The sequence below is a fragment of the Penicillium chrysogenum genome (genome assembly GCF_028827035.1).
Source record: "Penicillium chrysogenum strain IBT 35668 chromosome Unknown utg000001l_segment0_segment0, whole genome shotgun sequence".
Classification (NCBI taxonomy): Eukaryota; Fungi; Ascomycota; class Eurotiomycetes; order Eurotiales; family Aspergillaceae; genus Penicillium; species Penicillium chrysogenum.
In genome coordinates, this window is record NW_026622749.1 from 1,225,289 (window position 1) to 1,237,875 (window position 12,587).

Genomic DNA, 12,587 nt, shown 5'->3' on the forward strand with positions numbered 1-12,587 from the left:
GTATGTAGAATGAATGGGTCAGATAGGGATGGCAATAGGGCTGGCATTGTAGGAACTTATGATATAGTCTAGTACTCGTGATATAATTTTGCGGGATATTGAAAGTATAACTTGTAATTCAATATACCGTGGTATATTTCGTTGATTCGCAACTTTGGCCGAGCGGTTAAGGTATGAGTAATTCACCTTAATTCAACTGAACTAAACTAACAAAATCAATAGGCGCCAGACTCAAGAGAAATTACCTCTTTCACTGATTACAGTGAGCATTCTGGTCACGAAAGTGGCGTGGGTTCGAGTCCCACAGGTTGCATATCTTTTTTCCGTTTTCCGCCATGTTGTGATTGGTTTTCCGAATTTGATTTGCGGGGCAGTTTTGTCCTCGTTATTGCGATTGGCTCTTTCAATTTTAAATTATAGGATAACCTTTTTTTACCTTTTTTCGCCATTATTGTGATTGGTTTTCCGAATTTGATTTGTGGGGCAGTTTTGTCCTCGTTATTGCGATTGGCTCTTTCAATTTTAAATTATAGGATAACCTTTTTTTACCTTTTTTCGCCATTATTGTGATTGGTTTTCCGAATTTGATTTGTGGGGCAGTTTTGTCCTCGTTATTGCGATTGGCTCTTTCAATTTTAAATTATAGGATAACGTTCCAATCATTCCCCGTGAAGTATATTAACCCCGCCGCCACAGGGTCTTCACGACTTTGTGTGTTAAGTCCGCAGTGTTAACCAGGATGCGCGAATCCTAGTCAAAGCCAGGCCGATTGACGTTGCGTTAGAGCTTATGCGGTTCTGACAGGGCTCGACAAATCCCGACGTATGTAGTCTTTGGTGGTTCTTTTTTTTTCCCACTCGACGAACGATTGGATCTCCCCTGGGCATTTTGGCCTCGCGGGTTGCTGCAGCCTCTTGTTTGCGCTTGAGGGACTTACGTTCCTTGAACTTCTTATATTTAGCATAAGGTCGCCCGATTGGCGTTGCGTTAGAGCATGTGTGGATACGAAGCTAGGTACCACCGAGAGAACTACCTGTTGGAATAAAATACGGCATTATTCCACTCGACCAACACAAAAACCACGGTTTTTGAGTATAGCCTAATGGAGGCCATACCCCAGTTTTGACACTACCGAGGGTCTGGAGTCTGCTAAAGGAAGCCGTCTTTCTCGCGAATAGGAACTTTCAATTGAAGTTTCCCACCTAAAACGGGACCTATAATTGGCTAAGGGTGAACTAGAACACGCTGGGCAACTGGCCGAAGACATGAAGAACGCCTGGAGTCCGCCACTAAGACACATGATCAATACCGTGAAGAGACCGATCGTCTTATAGAGGAGAAGAGCACGAAGATTCACGATCTCGAAACTCGCACTAAGGAGATCGCTTGCCGACCCTGGTCGCGCCTAACGACGGGCGGCGTAGAGCAATCCCCCCCGGCGCCTGCAACCGCGGCCCTATACCTCTATATAAGGGGACCGGCATTCATTCGGTCCCGCTACGAGGACGAAATCTGGTAGGTGATATTTTCGAGCTGGGTATGAAGCACAAAATTCTGGTGAAGGACCTCCCCTTTTCCCCCCTCTTCTTCGCGACGCTTCTGTGGTTCAGAGATCTCACCCTCGTACGCGGCTCGTTGCTCTGCCTAGCTTTCCTCTTTCTAAGACAGATCGGTTTTGTAGTCTTCGGGTTAGGCTCGCATCCCGGCGATGTCGAGTCTGAGCTGGTTGCTCTCTGCACTAACAGCCTATAAATCCTTGGCTGCCGCGGCATGCTTAACGAGCTCACAGAAATTGTTGCTTGAAAGTCGTCGGACTTGAGAGAGGCTCGGACGACTTACGAGTCACCTTGCACATCTTCAACGCCGAAGAATATCTGAATCTTCTTCGGTGGTTGAGTCATTGTGGTATAGTACACCTAGAGAATGCACTACCTCAATGTGCTCGTTGCATAACGATCCCGATTCTTGCAATATCCAAAAATTATATCACGAGCACTTGTATACCATAGCTAACTATCCGGAGTGGACCACTTACAAACACCCCTGCTACATTTTCTCTACTATTTGCTCTTATTCTTATTTCCTTTTAGACGTAGTTGCTATTTAGATTATTGCCAGTCAAGGCTTTCTTCATACTCAATTCATTCGATTTTGGTATATGTGCATGAAACCCGTATCCATATCAAGCACCAAGTTCAATTTACACGGCTGGCTCCCAAGCATCAGAAAGCTCTCTAGGTGTGGCATCAATTAGGTGGTTGAGTTTTCCCTTTATTCACTAAGTACCACAATTCCGGGGTGAATAAGACCATGTCTGTGGGTCCAACTCACGACGGTATATACCTTGACCAGAACAATACCTTAGTCACTCATTTGCTTCACAGCTCCAAGCTGCCATAAGAATCAGGAAGGTTAGTTGCTTTAGTGAGCGGGCAGGAGTTGGTGGGGAGACCTATTGGAAAGTTTGCGAATATAATCTCCATAATACAAACAACGGCGGTTCAACGCTTACTTTATCGTTCTAGGTGTTGATATACCTGGTAAGGTATTCACTTGTCTCAATGTTGGGAAACTGCAAGATGCAACCGAATGAATACCACCTGGGCAGATATATAGCTTCACGGCTTGGCATGACCTAATACTTATGCACTGTATCACTTCCTCTCTCTTTTCTCTTCTCCCCGCCCCTCCCTTTCTTTGGGAATCTCATACATTGTTTCTCCATAACGAATCTCCCCTGTATTATGATTCCATGAACCATTCCTTCACGGGATCAAAGACAGTTGTTGAGAGCCCGCTGTAGGTTATTAGCGTTACAATCGATATTTGCTAGCTTCGTTAGGTTAACCACTGGAAGGACTTGAATGTAATGTTTTAAAAGAAGTTTAACGTGGGAATCATTTTCGTCTCCATCGTGCAAGTCACCGGCCAAGATTTTGGTTGGAAGCTCGACTCAGATCAGACGACTATGCACACTGCTCGACCGCTATTTTGGCCTCGCAACAAGGTACTTCGACTCCAAATTGGGGGTGACAACAGAGCTCAACAACCAGAAACGAAAACAAGAGGCCAACTCCAATTATGATCAATCATGTTCCTTAATCGTGTTCCTTAATCGTAACAGGGACCCGTCCCGTAGTCACAGTCTCGTTCCAGCTCCCAATCTCAACCACGTACCGCTCATCCTGGTCGAGTTTCTTGATCTCATTGGGTTCTCTAAACTGCGTAGGGGCTCTCCAGGCTAGACTGCAAATCTTCGCATCCCGTATATCGTCAACAAGATCGAGATGTCCTCGAGAGCTGTCCATAGAGCAGACAGTCCGCATCCCACCGTTATGGCGAATAACCATATCGTCGATATAGTCAGGCTTTAGGATATCGCTCGGGTCATCCTCATTGTAAAAACTGCCACTATACAGGTCTCAGAAACACGTTTCCAAAACTGGAAGAAAAGAGTACCTTTCAAGTTCCGCGTTTTCGATGCGGATATCATGCTTCAAATTATCTTGAATTTGGATCTGGAGGTATTTCTGGGGTAGTGGAGAATCCATAATAAATTTCGATATGAGATTAGTTTAAGATACTATTTGAGAAAATTATTGTGGAATAAGGCGTTGTATCAAGATATAAGACATATAAAAGGGTTTTTAATCTGAAGTCTATGACGATTTCTCGGATTTCAACCGTGGGAAACCGCCGGGGTGGGGAAGGGAAACCCACTAGAGTGGCGCCCTGGTTTTGAATAGTATCACGGTCCACGGGTATGACGAGAGCTGACTAATAGGTAAGAAACCTTGGAATTTCCAAGGTTATATCGGAAGGATAAGATGAAAAACTGCCTCTAGTTATTCGCCCCGCGTAGTGAATCAGATCACGAGGCGCGTTAGTGATTTACCTAGTTACAAAATACGCCCGAATCGGATATATAAACCGTCTAGAATTTTGACACTGATCTAGATTTCAGCCTCGGCTTTTTTCACATGGCTTAGCATGTTCTGGACTGGGGGCATACGGGTTTGGACTCTATCATTCACACGGTATATCCTGTCGATCTGGGAACCGGTCGTTTATCCTTATGGGAACCAATACAAGTTGCGTAGTGAGCAAATGGATCACGAAATATTCATGTGACTTTACAATCTGGAGTTCCCTAACTAATAGGTAGTTCGTTAGTTAGTTAACCAGTAGTTAGTTAGAAACTACTTACCTATTACTACTAGGAATCATATCCCTCCTACGTATATTTCACCCTACGAACATAACTAGCCGTAGCTCTAAACTAGGTAAGAAGTATGACTATAATAAACCGGTAACATACTGGTAACTACGTCTTAAATTCTGGAAAATACCAGATCCAAAAACCCTGCGAGCTTTACCCTGCGACCCTGCGAGCATGTCATTCTGCCGCCACCCTTGCTGAAACTCGAGAAGGAAAAACCAATTCTCAGGCTTTCGAACATGGCCACACAGTTTGTTTGAAACGCCAAGAGGGGTCCAGAAGGCGAGTGAGGCCGACGAGCTAGCGATTAACCATGAGATTTTCTGACCATGACTAGCCTACTCGAGACACAAACCGATACCAAAGCAAGCCATTCATTATAGAGCCCTAATGTTGGGATCCACTTACAGCTGTTTCCTCCGCGCCGCTGTTGGAACTTGGATGACTCGTCGAAATGCTAAGGGCTACCTAGGTAGTATGATAGGATTCCGCACCGGGCACCCAATTGGGAACTGTCGCAGATATAAAACATTGTAGCCTTTTTCTCTTTGCTCTTTATGCTTGAACGAGAAACCCAAACGTTTGCCGTATTCGTAAATAAATGTTTTCCGTACTCGTATTCTCACACGTCCATTACAGTGGGGCTGTGGCGCAACAAATGTCAGACCAGAGCATGCAAGAATACTAAGTATAGCTTCACTAGGCCATAAACAGGAACCTTGGCTTTTGTTGTGCCTTAGTGATAATAAGCGCTGTATATTAGACATTCAAATGTTCAATTCCTTCTGCCCTAGTATCGCCTTTGCCTACGTACAATGCTCTCAATATTGCAAGCTAGTATTTACCAAGATATACGCTGCATAACCAGGCCCAGAAACAAAAATAAAGACGGAAATATAAAAGCTCGCTATGGCAAACTGCCGCCTGATTTCTGAAACCGATATCAGTCAATCCATGACATTCGAATGTGGATAACTTCATCTAGCTGGTGGATTAGTGAACGGTGTTACCTAGCTAATTAAGCCCCCAGCGTCTTGTTAGATTGCTAGATTATGCGCCGTGCGCTGATATCTTATTATATCGCTGCCTTATTATTGGGGGGGGGTGTATAGCATGAATCCACTAACTATAGAGGGTAACGCCTATATTAGAGACCGGCCTCACGGTACTCTCAGAGCGCAATAAATCTTTCTTTGCATGTTTCAAAGGCACGAGACGGACACCGTTCAAATTGTTTGATGCGCCTCAATATTTTCCTCCGTTGCTTTTCCGAGATTCAGTATGGAGATGATCTATTCCGTCAACATGGCAAGCATTGATAAAAGCCCTGCATTGGTAGCTGGATTCCTCCAATCCCCCTTGAGTGATTGGGCTCTTCCTTCTCTATTATCTTTTTCTATCTCCTTTGCACCGGCTCTTTATTCTTTGACGTGGTCCATTATATGCTGCACCGAACCAACAAATCGTCGCATCCTCTTCTCCGAAGTCTCGCACGCATCCACCGTTTCCACCATCTCTATTTTACCCGGCATATGAAGTTTGACGATAAATATCTCTGGCAAAATCTGGTTCAAGCGCTGCCGCTCGAGTTAGGGCTTCAAATACTTGGAACCGCACTAGGATATGTCTTCGCTACTTTAGTGACGCCCACCGGCCTTGTGTGGATAACCCAAAATCACCTTTGGTCTATAATTAGCATTCAAATCTTCAGAACAGTGTTTGTCATACTCGCTAGTGGTCGCGACTCGAATCACCTAGTGTACAAAACTGCCCCGAAAGATCCTAACTGGATATTTGCTGGCCCGGAGTTCCACGCCCTTCATCATGTTTACCCAGATCGTTATATTGGTTCATTTATCAAATTATTCGACTGGGTATTGGGCACTGCCTACTCCTTTCGAGGGAAACGCTTCGTGATCACGGGTGGAAGCGGAGCCTTTGGCCAAGCTATTGTGGCGGAGCTTGAACGAGAAGGGGTGCAGAGGGTTCAGGATTTGAAGTTCGGCATTGATTGGGACCATGAGCACTTTGAAAAGGCTACCGCCGAGCTTTCCGCCTGTGACGTCCTCATCCTAGCCCACAGCACCGAGGACCAAGATGCAGATTGCAATTCTGCAGTCCAGCTGGTGCGACTATTCAAACAGAATAGGTCTTTCAGCGAGAGCAGTTCGACGCTGCCAGAAGTGTGGTACGTTGGTAGTGAAATTGAACTACTTCCATCATTTGGAATTAAACAACTACAACGTCACTCCCGGTCAAAGCGACGCTTTCTCCCACATGCCCGCTCTTTCTTCGACGATCCTGACATACTTTACCGTCACATTGTCCTTTCGTCTTTTTGGTTGCCTATAGGGACAGTTCCACTCCCAGCAGGCTGGGCAGCTAGGTGTGCAATGTGTTGGATCCGGAGAGGTGCCCGATATATCCCTGCTATATATCCGGGAATTGCATACTTGAACTACCTCAATTTTATGCATTGGGTTCCCTACGCACAGGATACAGATAAATTGTAAATAAGAAATCAAATCACACCAAAGCTTTCGTTCTAGATATCTAGAATGTTCGAGTTATATTTCAATTTGCCTCGAGCAATCTATAACATGAAAAGCGGACAATAATTAGAATCAAAAATAGAAATCCTAGCAACTATTCGCAAATATACCAGTATCCTCCTCGAGATCTTCAAAAAGTGGCATGAACTTCTCGTTCGTAGCCTCCGTTTCCTCAGGAACAACATTACCCTCCTGAACTTCACAATCTTTGAGCACAGAATCATTGCCAATATGACTACGGCTCCCAACTATACATCCAGTCAGTACACAACGTTCTCCGATGACAACACCATCAAGAATGACGCATCGCGTGATTCGAGCACCGCTGCAGATCTTGGAGTTCGGGCCAATGCACGATTCCTTTATAACAGAATGTCGCTCAACAACCACATCGGATCCAAGAAGACAATCATCCTTCGAAATAAAACAGTTCGCAGCCACACAGTCAGGGGAGACAATCTTTCTGTCGTGGGCGAATGGGGCTGTATGGCCGACATCTTCCGTGGATCCTAGTTTGGCTAGACGAAGCGAAGTTGACAGGAGAAGAGCGGGATTGTCAACACGACGAACAAGTGGTGTAGATCCTGTATGCAGGTATGCTAAGAGAGGTGGTACTTCTGGGACGTGGTTCCGTGGTGGCTGGTGGGTGATAGTGCTCAATCCCCGGTAGTCGTTCTCTTGGCTTTCTTTCTGCTGGCTCAGGCACGTATTCATTCCTAGCTTTTCATGCAGTCCTCGCTGCCATGCGGACTTAGCCCAGAGCCCAATGAGATCCTCACTGATAGACTCTAGTCTTTCCTGGCGCCGTGCGAGATCCTTCACCCAGTAGGGGAAAATGTAGAGATGTGCATCGCGGTAGCCAGTCAACATCTTGGCTTGTGTGGCTTGCCGCTTCGTAAAGGACTGACGAAGAAGAAAACCTTTGTCACGCTCCATGTTTCTTTTCACGGTGTCCATCCCGATAGACATGAGAAGTTTCGATAGCCTCTGACTTGATCTTGCAGGCTCAATCGCTATCAGATTCAAACTCTCGTCCTTTACGGCATCTTCCCCACGATAATACATACAAAGACCGCCTCGGCGGTGCCTGTTTTCCTCGGCCATTATGGCCTGGCCCTGAGACGCCATCCACATCTTTAGTAGGTATGTACCCTCGATTTCACAGACGAGGTCGCATGGCAGGAGGAAAAAATCGGATATGATGCAAGATTGCACCTCAGGAAGGCGAAGCAACTGTGCTGTTGCCATTGTCGGTTGAAGGTCTTGAGGGGCGACGACTTTTGGCATAGGAAGTGATTTCAAGTAAGGGTTTTGCTGTAAAGCAGATTTGATACTAGCAAGGGCAGAGGGAGGTGCGATCAGTGTGACATCTGAAACAATTAGTAGCTCCTCACAACAAGCAAATGCACTTCTGTGCCGAATGGTCTCTAACTCACTACTGATATCTGATATCATACAGAACTTTAGTGGGTAATATATCATCGGTCTGTTGGCGATTAAGGCAAGACATTTCGGAGTTTTCTCTTGATCAAGAAGAGTTCCAAATGAAGTCCCAGGGCCACATAGGATCAGAGCTTGAAGCCCAGCTGTAGGCAAAATAGCCCCCATCGTCTTCTTGATGAACTATAACGCGATTCCTCGACACATGTATGATAACAGGACTGCTAGGAGGAGAATGGATTGAACGATGAATTTGTTCTAAAATAAGACCCCATAAGCCATGGTCTTTATACAGATGGGGCACTACTAAGAATATACCATAAAAGTCTCGAAATGGATCTACTTCTTTGTTGGAGGTGGATCAGATGAAAGACAAGTGGATCAAAGAAGCCCTTGGCCCGCCCCCATCAAAATTACATAATCACCGATATGCCGAGGTCCGCGCGGAGAGCGGAGAGCGGAGAGCATGTTATACTATCAAGCTTGGAAGCATAAACAATCCTACCGTAGGACCACACTTGGACGAAACCCCTCTACCAGAAAGAGAAAATGGCCACCCCAGAGTCCCAAGCCAAGAAGCAACGCAAGCGCAGCGACTATGGCTTCCACCAAGTACACCAGACCCGATGGTCAGTACCAGGACCTCCGGCGCACCCACCAACCAGATACCGAAACTAACACGCACAGGTTCGACAACGACATGTACGCGCATCTCAACAACGCAGTGTACACGCATTTGTTCGACACAATCGCCAACACATACCTAATCCAGCACTGCGGGATGGACCCATTCAGCGTGAACAACCCAAGCCCGGCGCCGACTCATGGACAGCCATCCAATTTCCCCTCCCCATCGAACCTAGTAGCTGGCGCCGACCAAATAGGGCTGATCGTCTCAACGCACGCTGATTTCTTCGCCTCGGTGCGCTTCCCGGATCTGTTGGAGGTCGGGCTGCGTGTTAATAGGCTCAGCAAGTCTAGCGTTACCTGGGAAGTGGGTATTTTCCGTCAGGGCGAGGAGGATGTTAAGATGGTTGGGACTTATACGCATGTTTTTGTGTTGAGGGAGACTATGCGAGTCGGCAAGACGGGGATGGAGGAGCGGACTAGGAAGGGCTTGGAGAAGTTGCTTGTTAGGCCTGAGGCAAAATTGTAGAGGACAGAATGTTATTATTTGGTGCTGGGCTGGATGTGTACATAGATTTCTTATCGAATACAGTCATTCTCGAAATCGGCTTGACCGATAAACACTCACTCTTTTCTGGACCCACTGCCAAGACAGCGTAGATCATTAATCGGGCAGCGGTAAGTTGACGCTAGAAGATGATGTTTGCATAGTATTATAAAGTGCTACTATAATATAACGAAACGGTGAAATTTGCTCAGGTATATGGAGCTATACGGCCTGATCTCGCGCAGCTTGCGCCTCGCGGCGCCGTTTCTTAAGGGCCCTGTTACGGGCATTATTGGGGCCGATTTCCCCAGGTCCCAATGGGGGGCGATCCCCCCGGCGCAGCCTGCGCAGCTTGCGCCTCGCGGCGCCGTTTCTTAAGGGCCCTTATTGGGGCCGATTTCCCCACGTCCCAATGGGGGGCGATCCCCGCGGCGCAGCTTGCGCAGCTTCAGCTTGCGCCTCGCGGCGCCGTTTCTTAATGGCCCTGTTGCGGGCATTATTCGGACCGATCTCACCAGGTCCCAATGGGGGGCGATCCCCCCCGGCACCGGCAGCTTGGCTTTCTGCCATTTTTGGAAAAAGAAAACTTTGGTTGACTTGATTGACTTGATAAAGAGTATGGGAAGTGGAGTTGTGGAGAGGAGAAAAGGCACAAGGTCGCCCGATTGACATTGCGTTGGAGCCTTTAATGTTCTGAAGCAGGTCTCGACGAACCCCGACACAGGTAGGAAGCATCAATATCGAAATATAGACGGCGGGTTCGATCCCAGTGTGCAAGCCATTGTGGGTCTTGGAATACTGCCTGGATAGCGTCGAACGACGCTAATTCCTTTTCGGTGGGGTCCGCGTATGCCGTGCGTACTGACCAGTCTCTTCGTGGGCGGCCCTTGATAGGGCTCCCTCGCAGGAGCTCCGTTTTCCGGATCTGGAGCGGCTCGGATTTTTTCGCGTACATCGGAACGTATTGCCGCAAGGCACCCGTCATGCCGAGGTAGGTCTCCAGTTGACGGAGCGTGCGGGGAAAAGTCAGGCTAGCGATAGCCTTGATTTTCGCCTCGGGTGTGCTCATGCCGAGGGCGTCCACGCGTTGGCCAAGCAGGGAAGGCGACATACGCCTTCCGTGGCTCCAACATGATCCCGTGTTCCTCGAGAACTATTTCAGGATTGTAGCGAAGATCTGCTAACAATCTTGCGTATATACTGGTATTGAATTTTTCGCAGACTCGATCAAAACGTGTAGGAATGGAGGCCCGAGCGAATGGAATGTGGACACCTCGATGACAGGAGCACGGAAACGTATCCTGCGGGAGAGTATACCCACCAGTGAATCATCATCAGACGTAATGCGGATGGGGGGACAGAGAAAGACTGTATTCACTATCGAATAGATGACTGGGGAAGGAAGAGAAGGAGAGAGAAAGATGGAGACAAATATATAGGTATGACTAGCCTGAATAAACAGGCAGCCAGCTAGGTCACATGACCAGGCTCTAACCTCGTCTCAGTATCGGAGAATTGATGGCGAGAACGAGAACAGGGACAGAGAAAGGCTGTATTCACTAACTGACAGATGACTGGGGGAGGAAGAAGGAAAGAGAGGAAGAAGACAGAGTGAGAGATGGAGAGAAATATATACCTAGGTAGGTATGACTAGCCTGAACAAACAGTCAGTCAGCCAGGTCACATGACCCAGGCTCTAACAATTTTCCCTCGTCGAGCAAATTTTCGGATTTATTGTTGCGTGGATTCTAGACTTGGGAGATTGAATCAAGTGATTCATATAGGAATCGGAGAGAAACAAGCGAGATATAGCTCAGCAAAATGCCTTATCTCGATTGGCATGGTATTAATCGTGGGAATGTGAGATGCCAAAGTGAAGGAAGGATAAAAACGTGCGCCATGTAGATCATCCAAGAACCCCTGAGTCATTAAAAGTCTAACCTAACCTGAGAACAGAAAGAAACCCAAGAACATATCCATCGCCGTGCCATGAAACCGAATCAAAACTTTTGTGCGTCATCATAAGAAAAAAAAAAGAAACACGCTAAATCGCTTCGCAATGTCGAAAAAGCGCTAACAGAATTGGAATACATGATGGAATTTCCGATCATTAGGGAATTGCCATCTGACAAGCCCCGGAGTTGTTGGTTTGAGACAAGCTGCTCAATCAAACTTGCCAGCGATGATACTGCTGCAGCGGGACACATTGGCACTGGTAGGAGGCGAGGCACCGCGGTGCATGGTGTATCCATCTTCATCGAGCCACCACTTGGGGTAAGGGCCAGGAATGAAGTTGTCCTGGGCGTCCCAGCCAGCGACCCAGTGAATGCCGTCGTCGAGAAGGAAAAAGCGCAGCTTTTCCGGACGGCCACCCTTGTGCAGCGGGGCATCGAACCAGCGGCAGCGTTCCTCCAATTCGGACTCGAACATGTAACGGTGAAGTATGCGACAGTAGACTAGCGCAGCAGGAACCTTTTCATCGTTTTCGCACCCATCCCGGTGGATGAGGTGCCATCCGCGACCTGGGAGGAACTTGTATGTTCCCGGGACGGGGGATTCCCAGTGTTGTTCTTTGAGAGTGCTGTCGCGATCGCCCTTCTGGAACCAGTATGTAGGGCAGAAGATGGCGCGCGCACAGAGGAAGAGGTTGGGTGCCATGATGGAGGAATGGTATCAAAAGGTCAGAAAGGGATGTGCGAGGATGACTTGTCCACGAAGATCGGGGGAGAAGTGCAAGTTATAGAAACAGCACTGAAGTACAAAGAATCTCAAGGGCTAGAGCGGGCTATAAGTCGACAGCCATGGCGAAAAAGAATAATAAAATGTCAGTCAAAACCCAGGTTGAGGTAGGAATTTGACGGGTCCGCGTTCACGAAAGCTCGGTGAAGGACCCCTGAAGGCTTTTTCGGGAGACAAAGGATGTGAAATGGCAAGTACAACTGGCACGGGGTTGTGATCTGAAGCAAGGACTGGTTGGGAATGTCCAATTCAAAGAGCACTGGCCAGACAGCAGGATGTGTTTGTTATCGATGCGGTGAGTAGGGGTTGTCGTGTTTTAAGTCGAGAAAAGGGGTCGTGATAAGCTTGCAGTTTTGAACCTTCGAAGGGAAGAGCTTTGTCCCTTGATAACGGGGAATGAGGAAGGTGGGTGGGAGGCGAATAGGGAGGGTTGAAAAGAGCTTGGACTAGCAGCAATCGGCAA

General features: G+C 47.4%; 6 protein-coding genes across 6 annotated transcripts; 2 read left to right on the forward strand and 4 right to left on the reverse strand.

The window, feature by feature from the left end:
- Window positions 1-3,098: 3,098 nt before the first annotated feature.
- N7489_000488 (uncharacterized protein) lies at window positions 3,099-3,551 on the reverse strand (the record flags this gene model as incomplete). Its single annotated transcript, XM_056706243.1, has 2 exons — window positions 3,099-3,411; window positions 3,460-3,551. 2 exons carry the CDS (start codon window positions 3,549-3,551, stop codon window positions 3,099-3,101), a joined length of 405 nt encoding a protein of 134 aa, XP_056570545.1.
- Window positions 3,552-5,751: 2,200 nt separating this feature from the next.
- N7489_000489 (uncharacterized protein) lies at window positions 5,752-6,732 on the forward strand (the record flags this gene model as incomplete). The annotated part of the gene is made up of 1 exon (XM_056706244.1): window positions 5,752-6,732. One exon carries the CDS (start codon window positions 5,752-5,754, stop codon window positions 6,730-6,732), a length of 981 nt encoding a protein of 326 aa, XP_056570546.1.
- A 126-nt stretch (window positions 6,733-6,858) lies between these two features.
- N7489_000490 (translation initiation factor eIF-2B gamma subunit family protein) lies at window positions 6,859-8,253 on the reverse strand (the record flags this gene model as incomplete). Its single annotated transcript, XM_056706245.1, has 2 exons — window positions 6,859-8,141; window positions 8,208-8,253. 2 exons carry the CDS (start codon window positions 8,251-8,253, stop codon window positions 6,859-6,861), a joined length of 1,329 nt encoding a protein of 442 aa, XP_056570547.1.
- Window positions 8,254-8,760: 507 nt separating this feature from the next.
- On the forward strand, window positions 8,761-9,367 carry N7489_000491 (acyl-CoA thioesterase; the record flags this gene model as incomplete). Its single annotated transcript, XM_056706246.1, has 2 exons — window positions 8,761-8,840; window positions 8,899-9,367. The coding sequence occupies 2 exons, from the start codon at window positions 8,761-8,763 to the stop codon at window positions 9,365-9,367; spliced, it is 549 nt and encodes a 182-aa protein (XP_056570548.1).
- Window positions 9,368-10,070: 703 nt separating this feature from the next.
- On the reverse strand, window positions 10,071-10,454 carry N7489_000492 (uncharacterized protein; the record flags this gene model as incomplete). The annotated part of the gene is made up of 1 exon (XM_056706247.1): window positions 10,071-10,454. The coding sequence occupies one exon, from the start codon at window positions 10,452-10,454 to the stop codon at window positions 10,071-10,073; it is 384 nt and encodes a 127-aa protein (XP_056570549.1).
- Window positions 10,455-11,548: 1,094 nt separating this feature from the next.
- Window positions 11,549-12,043, reverse strand: N7489_000493 (uncharacterized protein; the record flags this gene model as incomplete). The annotated part of the gene is made up of 1 exon (XM_056706248.1): window positions 11,549-12,043. The coding sequence occupies one exon, from the start codon at window positions 12,041-12,043 to the stop codon at window positions 11,549-11,551; it is 495 nt and encodes a 164-aa protein (XP_056570550.1).
- Window positions 12,044-12,587: the final 544 nt, after the last annotated feature.